This window comes from Nerophis ophidion, linkage group LG11, assembly GCF_033978795.1.
Source record: "Nerophis ophidion isolate RoL-2023_Sa linkage group LG11, RoL_Noph_v1.0, whole genome shotgun sequence".
Lineage (NCBI taxonomy): Eukaryota > Metazoa > Chordata > Actinopteri > Syngnathiformes > Syngnathidae > Nerophis > Nerophis ophidion.
Genome location: NC_084621.1, coordinates 47641093 through 47667089, shown reverse-complemented (window position 1 = coordinate 47667089; position 25997 = coordinate 47641093). Strand labels below are relative to the sequence as shown.

General features: G+C 41.3%; 1 protein-coding gene across 1 annotated transcript; it reads right to left on the bottom strand.

The window, feature by feature from the left end:
• Positions 1-18463: 18463 nt before the first annotated feature.
• LOC133561440 (uncharacterized) lies at positions 18464-21606 on the bottom strand. Its single transcript, XM_061914733.1, has 2 exons — positions 21478-21606; positions 18464-20241 (listed from the first exon to the last, which is right to left on the bottom strand). Exon 2 carries the CDS (start codon positions 20239-20241, stop codon positions 19315-19317), a length of 927 nt encoding a protein of 308 aa, XP_061770717.1. The 5' UTR covers positions 21478-21606; the 3' UTR covers positions 18464-19314.
• Positions 21607-25997: the final 4391 nt, after the last annotated feature.

The window sequence follows — 25997 nt, the reverse complement described above, 5'->3', positions numbered from 1 at the left end:
TCCTGTTTTGCCCATCACTCTGGTTACTCATTAGTTCACCTGCTACACTCGTACCGCACACCTGCTTCAGCTAATCACCCTCCTTTATAAGCCAGCCTTTTCTGTTCAGTCTTCCTCGGATCCTAATTTGCCCACGCGCAACAGTGACGACTCTCGACCTTCATCTTTGTATGTATATTCTCGCTAGCTTTTACGCTAAGCCATTTGTTTATTCCAGCTCACATGCTGAGGAATTGTTTTTCTGTTTTTGGTTTGCCTTCTCTTTACAGCAGTGTTTTTGTTCCTAGCCTTTTATTATTTAATAAATCCATTTATAACTTACCTTGTTGTGTTCATCGCTTCGACGCATCCCCGGAAGAACCAATCCGGCATTACAATGCCACACAAGCGTCACAGGACGCCTCATAACAGGTTTGACTCTTTGTTATTTTAATAATGTCATTTTCTTGCCATCCGGTCGCGCCACTTTCTGGCTCGCTGGCCTGATTGTCGTCACCCACCTTTCGGTGTCCGCTGCGGGGCCTCATCCTCATCTGGATCTCGCTCGTTGTCCTCGTTGTGCTCGTGGTCGGTCGTCTCAGGTGGTTCCTTCTCCTTAATCTCTTTTTTTCCTTCCTCCTTCTCCTCTCTTAAATTCTGGCAGGAGATAGACAGCTTGAGACCCGGTGTGTGTGTTACGCACCTGACTTGGATTACGGCTGCGTTGCCCCAGGTACGCCCCGCCTCTCCGTTCCGCTACATCCTCCGCCTGCTGGCCTCCATCTTGAGCCGGGCCAAAGAGCGTCACATCCCGTGGTCGGCCCGTCGTCTTCGTCTCTCCACAGTAACTCATTATGCAGCCCGAGGTCAAGTCAAATTGTTTTTGTGTACCCCTCAGATTATATTTAATTTCCTCTAAATCTAAAAAAAAAAATATGAGGTCCTTTAGCCATAGGGAGGCCTTGGGGAAAAACTGTGATTTCCACTCCATTCATTTTCTACCGCTTGTTCCTTTCGGGGTCGCTGGAAGGTGCTGGAGCCTATATTCGGGCGGAAGCCGGTGTACACCCTGGACAAGTCGTCTTCTCATCACAGGGCCAACACAGACAGACAACATTCACACTCACATTCACACACTAGGGCCAATTCATTGTTGCCAATCAACCTATTCCCAGGTGCATGTCTTTGGAGGTGGTAGGAAGCTGGAGTACCCAGAGGGAACATGCAAACTCCACACATAAAGACCCCGAGCCCGGGGATCGAACTCTGGACCTTCGTATTGTGAGAGACATGCATTAACCCTTGTTCTGCCGTTATTCCTTATTATTAATGCAGAACGATACATTAGTTTCAATTGTCTAAATCAGAAATGCTATATGCGGTTTTTTTCTACTCCTTTCATTTAAGGTTTTTAAATGGAAATCGTGCAGCGTGGGGAATACAATACAATAATTCAGGTGACTAGGAAATAAAAAAAACTCTTATGTTGCTCAGTTTATGTTACAACAATAACTAAAAAAAATGTTTGGAGGGGTTTAAAATAAAACAGAACATCAGGATCACATTTTTTAAAACAACCATTGTTTGTACCTTTTGGTCAATCATTTTTCATTCCAGCAACCTGCCGGTCTGAAAGCGAATATTGTTCAACAACATGTTCTTTCTTAACCTTTCTGTCATAATCCCGCATTGTAGTTTGGACTTTTTTCTTTGTTTTCGTGTCTTTGGTATGATTTCCTGCCATGCTGCTCTTGTTTTGATAAAACTTCCTGTTTGGGCACAGTATTTTGCAGCATATTTACCTTGTTCCTTGTGTTGCCAGCACTTTTAATTAGTTAATTAGTTGTAATTAGTTACAAATTGTTCCCTCATGCTCTGTTGCGATCTGAGTTCCTGTTAGACCTGTGTTACTTTTATTCTGCCTGTTGCCTAATTAAATGAACCTCAGCCTGCAAGTCGCTTGCCTTCTCTGTGTCCTGGGTTCACGCCAACAGCCGACATGTTGCAATGTCACACTTTTGTCACAAAGCAGAACAAATCTATCAAGAAATGATCTCTCTGTTCAGTTGTACAGAAAACGCTGATTAAAACTGATTCCATACCAGGTCAGGCATTTTTGTGTTTTTTTTTTAGATACGCGGGTTGCAAGGGAATGAAAAAGATCAAACATTAGAATTATACTCTATGTAAAATGTAAAAAGTTTCAAAAAGGAATTATTACTGACATAAAAATGAGCAGTGCATTAAATTGTTGTAATATATGCACACATACAATATGGATTATGTTGTGTTAATCCTATACTGTGTCACGTCGTGGTCGCATGTTTGTGCATGGATTGTTTTCCAAGGATGCAGAAGGAAACCCGGAGGCAAAGTGCAGGTAAGACAGTGATTTATTCTTCATAAATCAGACCATCCATCCATCCATCCATCATCTTCCGCTTATCCGAGGTCGGGTCGCGGGGGCAGCAGCCTAAGCAGGGAAGCCCAGACTTCCCTCTCACCAGCCACTTCGTCAAGCTCTTCCCGGGGGATCCCGAGGCGTTCCCAGGCCAGCCGGGAGACATAGTCTTCCCAACGTGTCCTGGGTCTTCCCCGTGGCCTCCTACCGGCTGGACGTGCCCTAAACACCTCCCTAGGGAGGCGTTCGGGTGGCATCCTGACCAGATGCCCAAGCCACCTCATCTGGCTCCTCTCGATGTGGAGGAGCAGCGGCTTTACTTTGAGTTCCTCCCGGATGGCAGAGCTTCTCACCCTATCTCTAAGGGAGAGCCCCGCCACCCGGCGGAGGAAACTCATTTCGGCCGCTTGTACCCGTGATCTTATCTTTTCGGTCATGACCCAAAGCTCATGACCATAGGTGAGGATGGGAACGTAGATCGATCGGTAAATTGAGAGCTTTGCCTTTCGGCTCAGCTCCTTCTTCCCCACAACGGATCGATACAACGTTCGCATTACTGAAGACGCCGCACCGATCCGCCTGTCGATCTCACAATCCACTCTTCCCGCACTCGTGAACAAGACTCCTAGGTACTTGAATTCCTCCACTTGGGGCAGGTCTCCTCTCCAACCCGGAGATGGCACTCCACCCTTTTCCGGGCGAGAACCATGGACTCGGACTTGGAGGTGCTGATTCTCATTCCGGTCGCTTCACCCTCGGCTGCGAACCGATCCAGCGAGAGCTGAAGATCCCGGCCAGATGAAGCCATCAGGACCACATCATCTGCAAAAAGCAGAGACCCAATCCCGCGGCCACCAAACCGGAACCCCTCAACGCCTTGGCTGCGCCTAGAAATTCTGTCCATAAAAGTTATGAACAGAATCGGGGACAAAGGACAGCCTTGGCGGAGTCCAACCCTCACTGGAAACGTGTCTGACTTACTGCCAGCAATGCGGACCAAGCTCTGGCACTGATCAGACAGGAAGCGGACCGCCACAATAAGACAGTCCGGTACCCCATACTCTCTGAGCACTCCCCACAGGACTTCCCGAGGGACACGGTCGAATGCCTTCTCCAAGTCCACAAAGCACATGTAGACTGGTTGGGCAAACTCCCATGCACCCACAAGAACCCTGCCGAGAGTATAGAGCTGGTCCACAGTTCCACGACCAGGACGAAAACCACACTGTTCCTCCTGGATCCGAGGTTCGACTATCCGGCGTAGCCTCCTCTCCAGTACACCTGAATAAACCTTACCGGGAAGGCTGAGGAGTGTGATCCCACGATAGTTGGTACACACCCTCTGGTCCCCCTTCTTAAAGAGAGGGACCACCACCCCGGTCTGCCAATCCAGAGGTACCGCCCCCGATGTCCACGCGATGCTGCAGAGTCTTGTCAACCAAGACAGCCCCACAGCATCCAGAGCCTTAAGGAACTCCGGGCGGATCTCATCTACCCCCGGGGCCTTGCCGCCGAGGAGCTTTTTGACCACCTCAGCAACCTCATCCCCAGAAATAGGAGAGCCCACCACAGATTCCCCAGGCAGCGCTTCCTCAAAGGAAGACGTGTTGGTGGGATTGAGGAGGTCTTCGAAGTATTTCTTCCACCGATCCACAAAATCCGCAGTCGAAGTCAGCAAAACACCATCCGCACCATACACGGTGTTGATAGTGCACTGCTTCCCCTTCCTGAGGCGGCGTATGGTGGTCCAGAATCGCTTCGAAGCCGTCCGGAAGTCGTTTTCCATGGCTTCCCCGAACTCTTCCCATGTCCGAGTTTTTGCCTCCGCGACCGCTAAAGCTGCACACCGCTTGGCCCGTCGGTACCCGTCCACTGCCTCCGGAGTCCTATGAGCCAAAAGAACCCGATAGGACTCCTTCTTCAGCTTGACGGCATCCCTCACTGCTGGTGCCCACCAACGGGTTCTGGGATTACCGCCACGACAGGCACCAACAACCTTGCGGCCACAGCTCCAATCAGCTGCCTCGACAATAGAGGTTCGGAACATGGTCCACTCGGACTCAATGTCCCGCACCTCCCTCGCAACATGTTCAAAGTTCTCCTGGAGGTGTGAATTGAAACTTTCTCTGACAGGAGACTCTACCAGACGTTCCCAGCAGACCCTCACAATGCGCTTGGGCCTGCCAAGTCTGTCCGGCATCCTCCCCCACCATCGCAGCCAGCTCACCACCAGGTGGTGATCGGCAGAAAGCTTCGCCCCTCTCTTCACCTGAGTGTCCAAAACATGAGGCCGCAAATCCGATGACACAACTACAAAGTCGATCATGGAACTGCGCCCTAGGGTGTCATAAATCAGACAGAATACCCAAAATGCAGGAAAGCGTGCCAATAGCGCGGAGTCTATGGCGAAGCTTAGACAGGAATACAAAAAGGTATACGTCGCAACTGTTGCACAAAGTAAACGAATGCCAGACTGAAAAACAGGAATAAGTAGCTCTCTGATTAGTGCGCCGGAGCAGGTGAGCGTCCCGAACACTATTTAGAGACAGTTGAAACTAATCAGGACCAATCCATCCATCCATTTCCTACCGCTTTTCTCTTACGGGGTCGCGGAGGGTGCTTAAGCCCATGATAACCAAAAACACAAACCCAGGGGTGCTGAAACAGAATTAAGGTAGTCTCTAACTAAACACAAAACATGATCCGGGCAACGGATCATGACAATACTGTACATTATAATAAAAATGAAAAAAAAAAAAAAAAACAATAATACCAACATGAAGCAAGAAAAACAATTATCCATCATTTATCAATTAATCTTCTATCCATTCATTTTCTACCTCTTGTCCCTCTCGGGATCCCAGCTGCACTCAGGCGGAAGGCGGGGTACACCCTCGACAAGCCGCCACCTCATTGCAGGACCAACACAGATATTGTTTTTCAAAAATGTTGCGGTAAAATATTTGATATTTGATGCATTGCACGTCTGTGAAAGTATTTCTAATCAAGGCTTCAATTTCAACAGTTTGCACCAATACACCAAATTGTAAAATTGTATTTTGTTTTTCAAGTGCAGCATACAGATGTTGTAATAATTTTGCAATAGTTAAGACAAACTTCCTCAAAGTTTTTTACAAAATAGGTTGAAGGATTTTATTTGACAAAATGTGGCATTATGTTATGACTGTAGGGAAGGGATTCATATGGCCCCATTCCTGGGTGGATCTGGTGTGAGAGGAAGGCATGGTGTGCCAAAAATGATGGAAAGTGCCACTCTCCTGCTGTGGTCAAAATTACCAAAAAAAAAACATTTTAAGATATTCAAAAGTCTACTGCCATCTGGTGGCGGAAGTGGATAGTGCAACCTCCCAATTTGTCACGTTTTATGTGTCAGGAAAACCGCAACGAATGGGGCCATATGAATTCTCTTCCTACTTTATATTGCGTTGTTACATGACTGTACGTGTGACGTCAGACCACGGAGAACACCTCTAATTCTTCAACCGCATTGTACTTAAAACTTGAAATGTAAGACAAACAGCTGGAGAAAGTTTTAAAATGATGACTTCTTTTGACTACTTAGTGACCAGTATTGAGAACCTTTAAAGGTCTACTATTGGCTGGGCAAGGTCACCACAGTTAGTTTAAGAATGAGCACTGATTAATTCTGAAAAGCCAGCTGGGGAAAGGTTACCTCAACAGGGTCAAGCATCAGCGTTATTTAAAATGCCACTGATAGGATGAAGACCTATTCCTAATGTATGTGTGGGTGTGGGTGTTTGGTCAAGAGCGACCAAGAGCTGTATGAAGGAGCCATCATGCAATGGTATTAAAGTCACATTTAATTGGAGAATCCCCCTAAGTAAATAAAAAGAGGTGACATTTTCTCTTTGGTGCCTGGGCTGGAATGTTAAAAAGCAAAGGGCCGACTCCCTTCAAATGTCAAGAAGGAATAATTTCCACCACATACTCTGTCAGCTTTTGTACTTTAGACCTTCTTCAGCTCAGGGAGGCTCAGAAAGGTCATCGGCACATTTGACCCATTTTATGTCAACATTTGGCCGTGAATCAATAGCCGCTTTTCGTGATCAAAGATAAGTAGGCCACTGCTAGATTTTGCCGCGTGCTTGAAGAGAAACGTCACGCCGCAGATGTCACATTTTCACCTTGTCTTGCATCATCTCTTCTTAAGTGTTGCTGCTCATACAAATGCGCCCCCCGGCACTGTAAATAACTTTAAGCGCCCTGCAAAAACAAACAGATAAAAGCACGCCTTTGACATGAAAACACGACGACGATAAGAGCCTGTAAGAAAAATTAAATCCCGAGAGAAAAGGCTTTTTTCTGACAAGCACAGACATCATTGACTGTGCTGTTTCTGTGGCCGGCTCCAGGCCAGCACGCCTTCAATTACCTGCTGCAACATCCAAACATTTTCATGTAACCATTCAGCCGCTCAAAGCCCTGGAAGCATCTTATCGGAAGCTGCGTGTTTAGAATGCTTTAAATAGAAAAAAACAGACTTGAAGTGCTCGATATTGTCCTCGATGTTTAATGTCATATTTATCAAATCCATACTGATCGGGTTTGATGCACATGTTGACGAGGATTCCAAAGAGACTTAACAGTCATAATAGAGCAGAAAACACCTCTTGCCATAAACCTCTTCTTGTTTATGGATTTATGTAGGTTGCAGCAAAAAGTGGAGGAGTGCCTAAACCTTTGATTTGATTGTTGGGAAGGTTGGTAATCTTTCTGGTTTACAATATACTGTTTACAATGTGTGCACATTGTAAACAGTAAAACACTTGCCCAATGCAAGAGGTGATTTTTGTGTGCACGCGTGTGTGCACTTTCAAAAAGTCAACCCTTATTTAATCAATCTACTGTTTGCAAACTGCATGGTGCAAGTGCATCCGTTGGACTATCACAGTAGTGTCCAAGGCGCGGACTGGGCACCATTTGCGGCACGCAGCTCGAATTTAGTTGGACCGCAGCATATTGGTAGGAAAAAAAACCCGTAAAAATGTAAGAATAAAGAGCAAAAAGATGTGATGTCATGTTTTGTCTTATTCAGTGGGCTGTTTGCAACTTCCATCCATCCATTCATCCATTTTCTTCTGCTTATCCGAGATCGGGTCGCAGGGGCAGCAGCCCAAGCAGAGAAGCCCAGACTTCCCTCTCCCCAGCCCCTTCATCCAGCTCCTCCAGGGGTATCCCGGGGCGTTCCCAGGCCAGCCGGGAGACATAGTCTTCCCAGCGTGTCCTGGGTCTTCCTAAACACCTCCCTAGGGAGGCGTTCGGGTGGCATCCTGACCAGATGCCCAAACCACCTCATCTGGCTCCTCTCGATGTGGAGGAGCAACGGCTTTACTTTGAGTTCCTCCCGGATGACAGAGCTTCTCACCTTATCTCTAAGGGAGAGCCCCGCCACATGGAGGAGGAAGCTCATTTCGGTCGCTTGTACCCGTGATCTTGTCCTTTCGGTCACAACCCATAGCTCAAGACCATAGGTGAGGATGGAAACGTAGATTGACCAGTAAATCAAGAGCTTTGCCTTCCAGTCCAGCTCCTTCTTCACCACAATGGATCGATACAGCGTCCGCATTACTGAGGACGCCGCACCGATCCGCCTGTCGATCTCATGATCCACTTTTCCCTCACTCATGAACAAGACTCCGAGGTACTTGAACTCCTCCACTTGGGGCAAGCTCTCCTCCCCAACTTGGAGGTGGCAGTGTTTGCAACTTGCTCAAGGATATATTTTTCAAAGCATAACCTTTAACAAAAACACCATTGGCTTGTTTATGTTACCATTAGTGGTTTAAGCATGCTCAGTGGCCGTGTGGTTAGAGTGTCCGCCCTGAGATCGGTAGGTCGTGAGTTCAAACCCTGGCCGGGTCATACCAAAGACTATAAAAATGGGACCCATTACCTCCCTGCTTGGCACTCAGCATCAAGGGTTGGAATTGGGGGTCAAATCACCAAAATGATTCCAGAGCGTAGCTGCTGCTCACACCTCCCCTCACCTCCCAGGAGGTGGAACAAGGGAATGGGTCAAATGCAGAGGGTAATTTCACCACACCTAGTCTGTGTGTGACTATCAGTGGTGATTTTTTCACATGAAAGTTATTAGTTCCTTGTAATTTGTATTATTATTATTGTATTATCCTCTTAGTTTTGGTTCCTGTTTGCTTAAAATGACCACCACTATGGTATAGATACTACTACTACTACTACTATACTATAGAGCTTGCCCCCTCAGCTGTCCCTGATTGCCAATCAGAACACACCTGTGCCAGCTTAGCAATCGGGATGCTTTGTGATCGTTATGCTTTGTAAGTTCACCACACTTAGTTTGTGTGTGACTTTCAGTGGTACTTTGACTGTACTTTAACTTTAACAGAACAAATTTTTTTAAAACGGCTTTTATGTTTCACAATTACTAAGTTCAAGAAATACATCTACAGATGTAGCTTACCACCACCAGGTGTGAATGAATAATGGGTTCCCACTTCTCTGTGAGCGCTTTGAGTATCTAACAATAGAAAAGCGTAATATAAATCTAATCCATTATTATTATTATTATTATTATTATAAAGGACAATTTGCAGCCATAGAAAATACAATAAATGACAGCCAACACTATTTGAATCACTATTATTTGCTAACAACACCCAAAGCTAAAGCATGTTCATGTGTTACGCACGTACGTGGTTACGTCATAATGTCGTAGAAGCCATAAGATTGTGGTATTTACTGCGTGAAATGTACTGGAAAGTTCAAGGTTTTATGATTAATTTCTGATTAATTTCTGAAACAAACTGCTCCATGTTGAGAATGAATATGAATGTTAAAAAGAGTAAGTAGGATACATAGTTAGTCTTCAGTTTTGCACACATAACAGTATTAACTATTTTTAGGAAGTACGGTATTGCATTTCGTTTTTATGCCGATGATTGCCGGATCTATTTTCCCATGGCACAAATTAACACGGTTCAACGTCTCATTGACTGCCTGAATGACATCAAAGCCTGGCTTTCAGCAAACTTCCTGTGCTTAAATGAAGACAAAACAGAAGTTGTGTTGTTCGGTCCAAGTCGCTCTCCCTCCCTCAACGTTGATCTCGACTCAGATTTTGAATTCCATCCATCCATCCATTTTCTACCGCTTATTCCCTTTCGGGGTTGCGGGGGGCGCTGGCGCCTATCTCAGCTACAATCGGGCGGAAGGCGGGGTACACCCTGGACAAGTCGCCACCTGAATTCGAAAAACAAATCAGCAGCGTCGTTCAAAAAAGCTTTTATCAATTACGCCAAATAGCCAGAGTGAAACTGCTTCTGTCAGGACATGATCTCGAGAAATAATCCACACCTTTATCTCGAATCGTTAAGACTACTACAATGCCCTGTATGTAGGCATTAGCCTGGCCTCCCTCGCCCGCCTGCAGCTCGTACAGAACTCTGCTGCTCGTCTGCTAACACAGACCCGCAGACATGAGCACATCCCCCCTATGTTAGCGTCTCTTCACTGGCTCTCTGTGCGTTACCGAATCAATTTTAAACTCCTCCTATTTGTTTTTAAATGTCTAAACAACCTCGCGCTAACATATCTCTCCGACCTCCTTCAGCCTTACTGCCCCACCCGATCCCTAAGATCAGCCGATCACCTGCTACTGACGGTCCCTAACACAAGGCTGAAGCTTAGAGGTGACAGAGCTTTTGTCACTGCTGCTCCCAAGCTCTGGAACGACTTGCCTCTGTGTGTTAGACAAGCCTCCTCTCTTCCTGTTTTTAAATCTCTCTTAAAAACATACTTTTATTCCATGGGTTTTAACACTGAGTGATATCCATCCTGCAAGGGCGCCCCATTATACACCTGCTGTGAACTTGTTTTTATGTTTTTGTTATTTATTTATTAATTTTTTTATCATGTTCTGTTTTTGTTGTGTTGTGTTTGCTCGGTTCCCATTTTTACCCCCGTGGTGAATTTTAAATGTGCTATATAAATAAAGTTGATTTGATTTAAATCTCCTTCACCATAAATCAGTGTTTACGCTCCACAGAAGTTAACTTCTTTTTTTGAACGTTTTGCCATTTTTTTTCAATTCAGGCAAGCAAACAAACAAAACCAACAAGCTTGTCAAACTCTTGTCAGTGCTGCGAGGCACCGCAAATAAACCACAGAGAGAGGAGAAATTTAAAAAGCAATAAACAATCAGGCAGGATAGAAAGACAGCCCCCAAAATTAGACACACACTAGAGGTCTATTATCTCATCGCTGAGTTAACAAGCAAGAGCGTAATTAACAAACAAGGCTTCACATGCTCTGATTGTTTACCAATGAGCTGCATCAGGGAGCTGATTTTGGATTAATGGCGTATTCTAACTGAGGGGGCCACGTAGACTCCATTACAAATCACCAAAGCTCTTGATGTACTTAGACGGTGCTATATGATGATCAGGATGACGAAAAGTGCATATTAGAAATGCTAATATAAGTGAAAGCCATGCTTAGATTATGAAAACAAATGTGTGTGGTCTCAAATCAATAATTCTACACACGACATCACATAACATCAATCATTGTAGGTAAAACTGCCTGTACACTTAATGAAGAAATGGTCTTATCAACCCTGACCCTGAAATACATTTTTTACATTTCCAGTTCAGTAGTACCTCAACTTATGAGCTGTGATGTGACGGAGCTCTTTACTTAGAACGTTTGTATCTCAAATCAAAGTCTCCCATCGAAATAAATTAATATTAAAAAAAACGCCTCTCGACTCGATGTGGTCCCGCCTCGCCCGGCTCCCACGTGTCAGCAAGGGCGGAAGTCAAGAGGAAATGCTTCGCCTAGCGCAGTGGTTCTGAAACTTTTTTTGTCATCCACCACTTTGGACAAGGCGGAGTTTTCAAGCCCCACCTGCCCCCATCGCCCCAACAGATTGCTAATGCCAAGCTTAACATTTTCAAATTTATTGAACATCAAGTAACATTCAAGTTGTATACATTCAAACTCAATAACATAAAATAACATCAAGTTCAATAATAAATAAAATAACTGTGCAGCTGTGGTATAACTTGCATCAAGTTCAACAATAAATAAAATAAGTACTCTGCCAGTTTTCTTTGAAATAAATCAAGTGGCTTATTGACGTGATTGGGGTGTGTGGTCTCGAGGTGTCTCTTTAATTTGTTGGGTCTCATGCTGTCTGCTGTTAGTGGTTTTATACACAGAACACACAGGGGTCTCTCCTCTGCCCCCACCACCGTTCCCGTGAATCCAAGAGCAAGATCCCTTCGTCATATTTTCTTTTCGGTTGGCTTTTTAGTGGATTAAGCTAGTCAGATTTTTGTTTCTCCGCAGGCACTGGCTCTGGCTCGACGACCTTTGAGGTGCGAGTCAAAAATGTATCCATTTTGTGTAATTGTGGTCCACACATTAGCCTGCTACCCATCCGCGTGAAAGACTGTTCCGCTTAGCCCCGCTCCCATTAGTAACTGTTGCTCTGTCTGTCAAACTTTCGCTCCTACCTAGAAATTTAAAGCCTAGAGGAAAAATACGTAATTTACATTTATTTATAGAACGGATTTCACAGACAGAATCACAAAGTGATTTACAGTGTGTATAGAAAATGAAAGCATAGTAAAAATTAAATCTAAGAATATAATGAAAACATTTTTTTTTTAAATCCCGTTCCTCGCGCCCCACCTGTCATGTCTCTATTCCCCACCAGTGGGACCCGCCCCACACTTTGAGAAACGCTGGCCTAGCGACAGAGACGCGCTAACCCCGCCATCATTACCTCATGGACACAGCCGGCCCAACCCGCCCAGGACTCGCCCTACACATCTGGTAATATTTTTTTTGTCCCTCCTTTCACTCTTCCGGCGTGCCTGTCACCCAATTTTGACGGCGGAATGCAATGATTGGTGTTCATGGCTGTCAATCACAGACAGCTCAGCTTTGTGTAGCAATTTTCAGAATCAGAAGTACTTTATTAATCCCCGAGGCGAAACGATTTACTCTCTCTCGGCTGCATTGTTTTTTTCCTTCTGCTCGAACACAGGTCGCAGGTGTGAGAGGCGAGTTTGGTGTCTACTGAGTTAAAAGCACAGGAAATCTCCCAGATCCCCAGCACAATATTTTAAGTTGGCTGGCCTCTTTTACACTTGCAGTGATATACATGTGCCCAATGTGAAGATGTATTCATGAACAAAAGAACATCTAAATTGGATGATATTTTTGCATTGTTGCTGATCTGTTAAATAAAATCATAATTTTTGTTTTCACTGTGTTTTTGGGTGCTGTTGAGTTTTAGGGATGGCCCCTAAAATCCCCTCAAGTTAAGTCAGCCCTGGGTTCCCTCTGTCATTCGCAACGCTAACCATCGGCGGATATTATGGTGTCTCAAATTTCGTGCTATATAGAATCGTGACTTGATGCAAAAATGTATTAATTTCATGCAAGAAGCAGCAGATCAGAAGGAAAATGATGCAACTTGTCAAATTGGACAGGGAATGCCTGAAAGCACAAGGGATCTCCATCTTGTTCCCCAGATTCTTTTACTCATGACCCCCCTCTCTGTCAGTAATTAGTGGGGGGGTTCTGTACCAGGAGCATGTTTTAATCAGTGTAGCACCATGCTAAGCCTAGCTGAGGCTTCTCTGTGGCTGGTAATGGTTCTCGTGTCTCCTTTGGACTCTTCTTTAATTGCTCTGCTCTGCTGCAGGGTCATTATTACTCTTATCAAGTGCAACACTATATATATATATATATATATATATATATATATATATATATATATATATATATATATATATATATATATTCATCTTCTTTTCATGAATATCATTTTGCAAAAAAACTGCTACGATGTCTCACAGACAAATTTGTAGCTGTATGAGCGTTCTTTGCATTATCAAGACAAGAGCTTTCATATTCATACAGCTTTGTTTGTTTTTTTTTACTCATTGAATTGCCTTTAAGGTGTGAAAAGGTCAGGCGGCAACGTTGACATTGTAAGATAACATATATATATATATATATATATATATATATATATATATATATATATATATATATACATATACTGTATATATATACATATACTGTATATATATATATATATATATATATATATATATATATATATATAGTACTAACGTCAGATATCTGTAAGTATTTTTTCCTTTTCAAACCACAATTGACTATTTATGTCCACATGAAAAAATAACTGCTGGCCTTTAAAATTACTTCAAGGTTTGACATATTGATAGCGGCATGCTAGTTATAGTAAAATGGTTCCTATTAAAGCGCTTCAGAACATACATTGTTGGCTCTTGCACAATGGAAAAGAAACGTCTGTCAGAAAGCTATTGTTCGATATTATTATGCTTTTTAATTGCAGTAATTACGTAGGAAAGACTAACGTTGTTGTGAAGCAGCCCAACCCAGACAAACATATAATTACACACTTCAAAAAGAACCGACAGGTTTTGAAGTCTTATTCATGTTTTACGTATAGTCCATCCATGTTTGCGTATTTTCATAATTAATGGCACAACTGAAGAAGTCTTATTGTTGAAATAAAGTCAGTACTCAGAGACCTAAGGAGTTATGTATATTATGACCCACAGGCAATAATACTAACCCGAAACAATAGGAATCATCACCCACTTACATTATATGAACCTAATTTGTTTGCTGATAGTGTGCGTGCGTGTGTGTGTACGTGCGTGTGTGCGTGCATGCGTGTGTGTGTGTGAGTGTGTGTGTGTGTGTGTGACTCACACTCTTTTTTTGCAAAGCCATGCTGTTGTAACACGTACTGAATGTGGCTTGGCATTGTCTTGCTGAAATAAGCAGGGGTGTCCATGAAAAAGACAGGGCTTGGATAGCAGCATATGTTGTTCCAACACCTGTATGTATCTTTCAGCATTGATGGTGGCTTCACAGATGTGTAAGTTACCCACGTTTTGGGCACTAATACACCCCCATACCATCACAGATGCTGGCTTTTGAACTTTGCGTCGATAACAGTCAGGATGGTTCGCTTCCCCTTTGGTCCGTATGATACGATTACGAATATTTCCAAAAACAATCTGAAATGTGGACACGTCAGACCACAGAACACTTTTCCCTTTTGCATAAGTCCATCTTAGATGATCTCGGGCCCAGAATAGCTGGCGGTGTTTCTGAATGTTCTTAATAAATGGCTTTCACTTTGCATAACAGAGCTTTACCTTGTACTTACAGATGTAGCGACGAACTGTATTTAGTGACAGTGGTTTTCTGAAATGTTCCTGAGCCCATGTGGTGATATCGTTTGGAGATTGATGTCAGTTTTTCATACAGTGCCGTCTGAGGGATCGAAGGTCACGGACATTGAATGTTAGTTTTCGGCCATGCCGCTTTCGTGGAGTGATTTCTCAAGATTCTCTGAACCTTTTGATGATATTATAGACCGTAGATGTTGAAATCCCTAAATTTCTTGCAATTGCACTTTGAGAAACGTTGTTCTTAAACTGTTTGACTATTTGCTCACGCAGTTGTGGACAAAGGGGTGTACCTCGCCCCATCCTTTCGTGTGAAAGACTGAGCATTTTTTGGGAAGCTGTTTTTATACCCAATTATGGCACCCACCTGTTCCCAATTAGCCTGCACACCTGTAGGATGTTCCAAATAAGTGTTTGATGAGCATTCCTCAACTTTATCAGTAATTATTGCCACCTTTCCCAACTTCTTTGTCACGTGTTGCTGGCATCAAATTCTAAAGTCAACGATTATTTGCTCCAAAAAAATGTTTATCAGTTTGAACATCAAATATGTTTTCTTTGTAGCATAATCAACTGAATATGGGTTGAAAATGATTTGCAAATCATTTTATTCCGTTTATATTTACATCTAACACAATTCCCCAACTCAAATGGAAACGGGGTTTGTAAATCCCATCACGAGTGTAATTATTTATCAATAACATCCTGCTGTGAGCGAGCGCTCACCTCATTGCCCTCTAATAAACACAGCAAACAGACAATAGCTGTTGAATTGCACAAGGAGCCTCATCTATGCGCAGGGGGATGTGGAAGATGATACATAAATATGTATATTAGAAGATTGCATTGTATGTTCAACTACTAGGTCTGGCAAAAAAAAAAAAAAAAATCTAACCAAAAAGTTGAAAGTACATTTTTCTGTGGGTGTTCATCCACTACAATCATTACTATTATTATTTTACTATTTAAAATAAAAGTTAGTAATTAATTTAATTTAAATCAGGGATTATAATGATGCTGAGATTGAAATATATGTCAAGTGACAAATAATATCAGCAGGAAGGAGTGGCGTTTTTTTACTAGAGATTTTTTTTTTTACCTCATATCTATGACTATTTATCAGGATTTTCTTTTTTTTTTTTATATAGAAATTTTACCTACTTGTTTTTTAACTTTACTATAAGTAGAACAAAATCCATTGTATGCCACTTAAGGGCATACCCCTCTATTTCTAATACTAGATCATTCAAATAAAATAAAATACATCTATTTTTTTTTAACATATCTTAAAAATAAATTACAAACACCTTATGTTCACATTAAATTGAAAATATTATATATTCTATATCCCTGCCCAAGTACAGCTGGGATAGGCTCCATTATTCAACTTGGACATAAATAAATACATACACCCACCTATCAAATATGAATAATAACATAAAATAATAGCAGCCACTGACCAAATAATAGGCGTATTATTACACTTTATATGTGCACCAAACTCTTCAGTCCCAGCATCCTGTTGCCTGCAGGTCGTCACTATGGTTACCAACTCTCCGAAAATACATAAGGGACCAGTTGTTGACAGAGCAGGCTGACCAATTGTCCTCACTCTTACCAGTGTACTGATTTTTTTCTTCCTCTTTTTTATTTGTGGGAAAGTATTTTAATACTGTTGAACTCAATCCCTAAATGATTCATGTTATGTATTGTTTGAAATCCTGTATGTGATTAACACATTTTTATAATAATACCATATTAAAAATTAACAAAAATAACAATAAAATAATCTTTTGTGGGCTATCCCTATTTATTATTATATCTGTAATGGACGGGTATCTAACTTGCATTTTCCTCCACAGAAACACACTCTAATTGCTAGAACAGGGGTGTCTAAACATTTTCCACAGAGGGTCACAGACTGAAAAATCAAAGGATGTGGGGGCTATTTTGGTATATATTTGTATTAATATATATATATATATATATATATATATATATATATATATATATATATATATATATATATACGTATGTATATATATATATATACATACGTATGTATATATATACTATATATATATATATATAGATACGTATGTATATATATACTATATATATATATATATATATATATATATATATATATATATATATATATATATATATATATATATATATAGTTTACCCGGTAGCTTAGCTACATTTAATCCGCATGTCAGGGGACACTCGCAGAGTTGAAAAAAACTATTGATGTTGGTCTGACATAATGTAAGCTAAACTTGGAACATACTGTTAAAAAAGCACAAGTTTCAAAAAGTTTATAATCTCGCTCACCAGTTTTTAACAGCAACAATATTTTTTTTCACAAATCTCTCTTTCCTGATTGTGCTCATTGATCCCTAATTTTGGTGGCTCAGTTAAACACATGCATTAATGTAGTCCTGAGTGTATGCACATACACTACAGCAGTCCCAGACAAACAACTAACAATTTGCAGTCGTGTTGTTGTAAAGATAGGTTATTCATTCAACGATAGCTAATGTTGGTAGCTAAACTTCGGCAAAATCGCTATTGTTAGATGACAACAAACATAACTAACGTGTGTGTGTGTGTGAGTGTGCGTGCGTGCGTGCATGCGTGTCTGCGTGTGTGTACGTGTACGTGTGCGTGTGCGTGTGTGTAGTTGTGTAGTTGTGTGCTCAAATCCAGAAGGTATAATGCTCGTAACACTTTGGAAAGTTAGCACCCTCTACAGGCGTCAAACAGCCCCATTAAAGGCCTACTGAAATGAGATTTTCTTATACAAACGGGGACAGCAGGTCCATTCTATGTGTCATACTTGATCATTTCGTGATATTGCCATATTTTTGCTGAAAGGATTTAGTATAGAACATCGATGATAAAGTTCGCAACGTTTGGTCGCTCATAAAAAAGCCTTGCCTTTACCGGAAATAGCAGACGATGACGTCACCGGTGTGAGGGCTCCTCACATCCTCACATTGTTTATAATGTGAGCATTCGGACCGAGAAAGCGACAATTTCCCCATTAATTTGAGCGAGGATGAAAGATTTGTGGATGAGGAAATTTAGAGTGACTGAATATGAAAAAAAAAAAAGGAAAAAAAATAAAAATAAAGGCAATTGCATTGGGAGCGATTCAGATGTTTGTAGACACATTTACTAGGATAATTCTGGGAAATCCCTTATCTTTCTACACTGTAAACCCGGATAAGTTGAGTTTACTTAAAAAAATTTTAGGAAACCAGTTGCCCTAAATTATTTAAGTAATGTGTGATGAAAACTTGAGTTAATTTAACTTAAACAATTGAGTGGATGACATTGTTATTTTGAGTTCAATACACTTAATACCAAGTTTGTTTAACTTAAAATCATTAGTAATTTAAATTGCTTTGCTTATTTATTCCACTTAAAACTTAAAGCTGAATACACTAACCTCCAATTTGATTTAACTTAAAAACATTAGTATTATCAATTACCTTGCCTATTTATTTCACTTAAAACTCAAAGCTGAATACACTAACCTCCAAGTTGATTTAACTTAAAAACATTAGTATTATCAATTACCTTGCCTATTTATTCCACTTAAAACTCAAAGCTTAATACACTAACCTCCAAGTTGATTTAACTTTAAAATTGCTTTGCTCAATTACACCACTTCGTATCTGAAGAGTCAAAATAAAATCACTTTCATATACTTTTTTAAAATAACACATTTTAAATCAAGAAAATAAAAAGCAAACCAGAAGTACATTCTTTCCATATTTTATTAAAGTTAGGTCACAAAAACCTTGCCTCTTAACATTTTAACAAGTACAGTGTGAGAACATTAATACAGTCACTCTCACCGAAAGTTACAATCTCGCTTTGGTCTGCTGAACTATAATGGAGTTGCATCTGTGTCTTTATCATTTTATACAAAAAGAATAGGTTTGTATTCAAAATATCACATCAAATCAAAGACTGCATCAAGTAGGACTCTTGTGAGTCTGGATGGAATTAAACAAAATCAGTACCAATGCCTTAAAACATAGCAAGTGGAATGGAATGCTAGATGCTAGATCAGTGCTAATAACATGAATCACATACCAATAAGGATGGAATCAAATTGCAAAATCAGTGCTATAAAACATACTGTAGTTAGCAATAGGAATGGAACCAAACTGTTAGATCAGTGCTAATAACCTGACTGGACAGAGATATGTGACACTAGAAACTGAACTCAAACTTCCATCAGCACGGGGGTGAGTAGATGACAGAATTAAAATTTTTGGGTGTTACGCATAAGCCCATTCTTTAAACAGCTTGTGCCTGCTTTATTATCTGATTTTAAAACATGCCTCTGTACGCTTTTCAGTGTACCTTGATGCACGGGCAAAGGCTATCACGAGCAATTAAGACGTAAAGAGGAATAGAACAAAACCACCATTTAAAAAAATCGGATAGTAATGCAGTCACAACTAAAAAGCACAAATCCTCTAATGAAAGTCTTACTCATCATTGCATTCAGAGCTCTTAAGGCCATAGTCATTTTTTGCAAATACTCAAAACAGGCATACAAACCTGGCTTTTGGAGAAAAGGGCTGGCCATCGATGTGCAATCTGAGTAATTGCAGGCTTTTCTTTCATAACTTATTTTCTCCGAAGTGCAAAGGTCACATCCATCTCTTTCTTAATAACGGACCCATTTGGCTTTGCCTTCATCATTTCGTTGACCAGAACCTGACGAGCTGCTTCCAGGTTGTGGTCATCCAGCCCCTCTGGATACTGAGGTAGGAAATGTATTTCTCCTTTCCTTGGCTTCTTGATGTCCTTGTTTGGAGGGTCGCTATTTGGAGAGTACCTTCCACGTTTACCACTGTTGACAGTGACATCAAGTCGGCCCGGCTTGCACATTTTGGCTCTGTAGTTGCCCACCTTGAACTTCAAGCTGTTCCTCCATCCACCGCAGCCAGAGGGTGACCCTGGTTCTTGAAGACATAGGTGCGTTTCTATTAAGGCTTTTGCAACAGCCGCTAAATCTTCCTTTGTTGGGTATGCGTCAAATGTATAGATGATCTCAGCCAGCTTCTCAAGGATATTATGCTTCAGCTCTTTTGTCACTTTGAGATAGGTTCCATCCCTCATATACAACAGGTTACCTTGACGGAGTCGGTACTCAACATCAACTGAAAATTTAGGAATTTCAAATACCTCTGGCCACTGCACACTTCTATCCAGAGAGGAGGTGGACAGGATTTCGGTGTCTGCCTGGCTACTTCTGTCACTACACAATCCAGATTGTTCGGTGACTGCTTCAGTGACTGGTACAAGGTCAATCATAGGGAGGATTTTGATGGTTGGTGTATCTGGGAGCTCAGAGACATCTGCAAGGTTACACAGTCCGTTGTTAAAGTCAGGGTCTTGGTATTGTAAGACGAAGCTGTAGTTTGCTTGGAGAGTGCCTTTAAGCCAGCCAATCAAATCTTCAAGTCTGTCCGGTCGTGTTGTCATTGTCAACTTTCTGATATCTCCCTCAGAGACAATAACCCTCATGATAAATTTCTCTTGCAGAGCCATCTGGGGAGAAAGGACATACACAGGTATTTAGCAAATAACATATCGTCTCAGTGTTACCATAAGTTCTCCTTGTACCCTGTATGCTGATAACGGGAGAACATCATTCAAATCCGATATCTTAACAACATACATAGAGGGGATATCACTACAGAGAAGTTGGTAAGATCTCAAATGCTCACAGTACCATGCTGTCATTTTGTGACGGATAAACAGAATTTCTGTATTAGCTGTAACAATCTTTTCAATCCGGGCAAATTCAGAGAGACCTGAACATGAACCAGTAGAAAGTATCATGCCTGGATCATACTTGATTGCATCTACACAGACAGATGATGCATCAAGAACGGACTCTACCTTTGAAATGTCTTGAGCAATTACTCTTTGAACATTCAAAGGGAAAGTGGCAAGCAAAACTGGGGTTACCCTTGTCATCTCAATCGATGGTCTGAAAAATGAACTACAGTCAAGATGGTAACCGACCGCTTTCTGATGTTTGGTAGCAAGTGTCATGGCAACATTTTTGAAATTTAGAGCATTGCGAATTGCCTTTTTAAAGAACTTATGCTTTGCCTTGAAGCGCATTGTCCAAACATCACACAAGGGACCAAATTTCCTCACAAGGTAAGAATAATGTTCCAGATAGTGATGCTTCGGCTTCAAGCGGAAACCTGGAAAGGCTGACTGCAGCGGCCGTCTGTGCTCTGTTATCTTACAGTCCATAAAATGCAGTGTCTCTTCAGTATGCCTTGGTGCCGCAGCCAGCTCGACTATGTCTTTGAGAAGCATGAGAATTTCCCAAGTGTCATCACCCTCAGGGACAAAGTGACCAATAAGAAATGGGAGAAGTCTTATGAGACACCAATTCTCATGACCATTTCCACCAATGGTCCCTTTGGTGGAAAATCCTTTTCCGATTATCTGAGGTTGGTCTGTTTTATCAGTAAATGTATAATTAAAGTGTCTGATGGCCTGATTTAGTGTATCCAGCGTGAAATACCTCTTGCTTATCAGATCTTTAAGACACAGGGACAACTCAGTTGGAACAATGCCTTCCAAGAGATCATGTAAGATGTCAGGAGGTTACCCAGTGGCCACATGAAAGTGCTTGAGATTCTCAGTTAATGGACATGCTCTTTTCACACCATAAGTCTGATGCAACCCTGGGTCCTCTCTCACCTCCTGCACCTGCCTATCATGAGAGTCTTTGTCTCTGAGCTGAAAGAATCCAGAACATACCTCTTGCTGTTGTGCGTCTCTACTGCTTGCCAAACAGAATCTGCAGAACTTGTCAACAGTGAAGCTCTCCAGGAATCCTGCAAGGGAGTGAGCACCACGATTATCAGCGGCAGCATATAAGACTGTGCCTTTCACACTTGCACCCCTTTGCTCTAGATAAACACCATTTTGCTCCAATGTCATAGATGAGAGGTTGCAGAACTTTTGCATAACCACACTCTTTTACTGTGGAGGTATTGCATAGTAGAGCAAGCTGGATAGAGTTGATGGTGGATCTATATTTTGCAGGTATGTTGGCAATGACCCAATATACTGCACACATTTTGTGTTGTTGGTTGTTGGTTGTTGGTTGGCTACTTCAAAGTCGTCAATGTAAAGGCCAAGAGCAATTGTGAACTCGTCACTTGCAAGAAGAGAATTTTCATTAAAGTACTGCCCATCTGCATAGGATCTGTATTCCTGCGGAACATGGACTTTATCTGACATAGCTTTGTCTAACACATCAGTTTTGTTAAGCAGTTTCTGGAGCATTGGGACAATGGGGACATATGCAAGTGTTTTTTTTGCCTTTTTCCACAACATATTCAATAGGGTTTACCAGTGGGAACTCTTTGCATACATAGGCTGCTGCTCTCCTTTTAGCAGTTCCTAAGGGTCCATCTTTGTCACAAAATGTCATCGTGTTGCACTCTGACACAGCACTAGAAATCTCTCTCACAACCTTATCATCCACATTATCAAAGTATTTATTTAGCGTGGTCCTCACTTTGTTATGCAGAAGTGGCTCTGATAGCTTATTGATTTGACAAAGCTGTTGTAATACTTCTTGCACCGAACTCTCTGGTATGTGCATAACAGTTTGCATCTTTAACAGAAGAGATGCCAAGTTGTGCTCAAGCTGCTTTTCTAAATCACGAACATCATTCTCACTGGCTTCTTCACTCCATCCCATCCATCCATTTTCTACCGCTTATTCCCTTTTGGGGTCGCGGGGGGTGCTGGCGCCTATCTCACCACTTCCAAATCTGCCATGTCATCAGCAAGTGATATTTGCTCTTGTGCTGCTTGATCATGACCTACATAATCACAACCAATAATTTCTGACTTGAACCCCTTCCAGTCATGTTCCTTGTGTGCTTTACTGTTGTGTGCTTTGATAGTGGAGTAGACACTGCTTTCAAAGTTACAGTCTTTGTAAGGGCAACTGATTTTATGGTTGACTTTTAAGTGTGCATTATGCAGGTGACTAAAGTAGTCAGCCTCAGAACACGACTCAGCAAACCCACATGATAGACAGCAAAACTTTACTGGTATATCTACAACTGGTTGCTGTTCTGGAGTTTTGGTGTAAATGCGGGATAAGTGTATTTTTAGGGCATTGAGTGATTTAAATGTACACAGACATTCCTGATGTAGACAAGGAAATGGTTCTGTTCTTGCATAACTCCCGTGTTTGAGCCTATAATGTTTAAATAGCTGTGCTCTCTTTTCACACATGAGAGGGCAGTACTTACACTTCCACAGCATTTCTTCTTGAGAACTGCAACACAATAAAAAGCAAAAACAAACATAAGAGACAGGAAACTAATATTAAGCCAGTTTATCCCCTTAAGACTTAGTTCCGGGTAGTGTTAAAGCTGTACAATGACATGTCTGATGTTCACTTCTAATAAAGTAATGTTACATTGTGGAAATACAGGGGTCAAGTCACCCATGTTACAAAATCACAGCTTAATCACATGCATATAGTTAACATTTAACCAGTAGTTTATTAACAATTAATGACAATAATCTAGAGTGAGAAAATAAACAAAAAATATCCAATTAATGTGGTAAGAACAAAAATGTTTAATGCTAAATAAAATTACCTTTAAATGTCTGTTTAAACAACTTTTTCAATTACCCACAGCTAAGTTTCTGGAGCTGAAATGTGTGCAGCAGATGAAAAACGACTGTTCAACTGGTTTGGGAAAAACAAAGTGACAAAACACGTCTTTTTCACTGCTCACAGCCACTGTAGCTAAAATTTGTTCAGCATAAAAAAAGGTTTCACCACTGCTCACCGCCACTAGAGATAAAATGTGACACGTGTGCTGTTAGCTAACATTAGCTAAAACACAGCTTTCACAGTCCAAGCCAACAGGTCTCTAACTAATGAAAATATAAGTATTACTGGTTTAAATTGTGTTTTCACTGCTCACAAACAGCCACGAAAGCCATATTTGTCTAGGAGAAGAAATGTCAGTTTAACTGGTTAATGTTAACATGTTTGCTACACTGTTCTGCAGCCAAAATGTGTCTAGAATTAGCATGTCCTTTTAGCTAATGGAAACGTTTTTCACTGCTCTTACGGTGCTAGGAGCTAATGCTAACTTTAAATCCATAGCCACCACAAAATACAACGTGTCGCTCACTCACCAAATACAGGCGTCCAGTATCTTCTACGTGAGGCAGGCTCTGGGCAGGGGCCCGCCGACAGCTTCGCTCGGTGATAAAAGAAGCTACAGGGTGCGTGGTAGTGGAACACTGGTCACACACAGCTCCTCGCTGTAAAAGGCTGGTAAAATGTCTGTCGGACTCAATAGCAGCGACGACGCAACAGGTGAACATTCACCGACATCCAAATAGGCTGGCAGGAGAAGTAACGTCTGTTAGGTTTCGTTTCAGGCCGTCAGGCTACAGTTATGCTGCATTCAAGTGCTGTCAGAATAATCGGAAAAATGAATTTCCAACTACAAAAACGACATGAACACTGCATACATTTATTTTGCTCACATGTCATGTGTAATATGGTATTACAGTAGATTGCTGTCCATGTAGAGTGACCTAGATTAGTGATAAAAATTATTTATTTACATAAACCCTGATAACAAATCATTATTTTATTGATTTTAGGGAATGTAGAGTACTAACAAGTCTGAAGTAAAATCAATAAAATAAAGCTTCAAACTCTTTCTGCATAGTTGATAACAACATGAATCATAACAGGAAACAGCTACCCATGTATTGTTTAAATGTTCTGAGTATTACATTTTAAAACATCTTTTTTGTAGCAACCATGCCCGTGAACTTCCTACATAACGTGAATGCAGCACTAATCACGGAGATTCAAATTCTGTTGTGGCGGGAATTCAAGAGTCGTACACATGACCAAAACTTAAAAATTCTATTCTCATTTAACTTAAAGTTATTCATTCATGGCATTACAATCAAATGTAAGTATACTATACTTATAATTATTAGAATGCACTTACATTTGATAGTAATGCAATCAAACTTAAATTTCTATGTATGTTGTAATTGATTGCTTTGAGTGGAAATGAAATCCGGGCTAACAGTGTATTGTGTTGCTAATGTTTTACTGAGTTAAATAGTACCCTATAGTCGAAGGGGTGTGTCCACGGGTGTGTTGACGCCAGTCCTTGAGGGAAGTCACGGCAGCTGCAGCACGACAGAAGCTCAGCTGATCTCCAGTAAAAGGCGACTTATTTCCACAATTTTCTCACAGAAAACTGCCGGTCGACATGTAGTCGGGATCCATGTTGGCTTGACCGCTCTGATCCATAGTAAAGCTTCACCTCCGGGAATTTTAAACAAGGAAATAGTGTGTTTGTGTGGCTAAAGGCTAAAAGCTTCCCACCTCCACCTTTCTACTTTGACTTCTCCATTATTAATTGAACAAATTGCAAAAGATTCAGCAACACAGATGTCCAAAATACTGTGTAATCGCGCGATGAAAAGAGACGACTTTTAGCCATAAGTGGTGCTGGGCTAATATGTCCCCTCCAACCAATAACGTCACAAACATGCGTCATCATTCCGCGACGTTTTCAACAGGAAACTCCGCGGGAAATTTAAAATTGTAATTTAGTAAACTAAACCGGCCATATTGGCATGTGTTGCAATGTTAATATTTCATCATTGATATATAAACTATCAGACTGCATGGTCGGTATTAGTGGTTTTCAATAGGCCTTTAAGGGAAGCATAGCATTTTAATAAATTAAAAATGGCAACGGCTTAATGCAAAATGAAAAACTTCTGACGTTTACAATATATTGCACTGTTGTATGAGGGCATCATATTTTATGTATTTTGCCCCAAAAATTTGGTTGAATTCTAAATTGTACAATCTCAAGTACCATATTTTCTGGAGTTTAAGCTGCAAGCTTTTTTCGCCACACTAATCTATAGATTTTTCTTCGCTTACGGCCATAATGTTTTGTATTCAACACATAACCAACACAAACACTGAAAAGGTGTTCGATCACTGCAGGTGCCGCAAGTTTACAATATACAAAAGTAACTAAAATGATTTACAGTATACTTACTAAACCGTTGCTTGGAGTTATTGATTCTGTTTAGCTGATTGGAGAGCGAGCTTCAGCCACTAGTGGGTCCATGACTTCTGTTTTGTTCGATCAGTCATGTTGTTGACGTGTGGTAATGTAAAGTATAAACAAAAGTAATAAACATTTACAAAATCTTTCATAGCTGTATATATCTGTGGTCTATAGTAC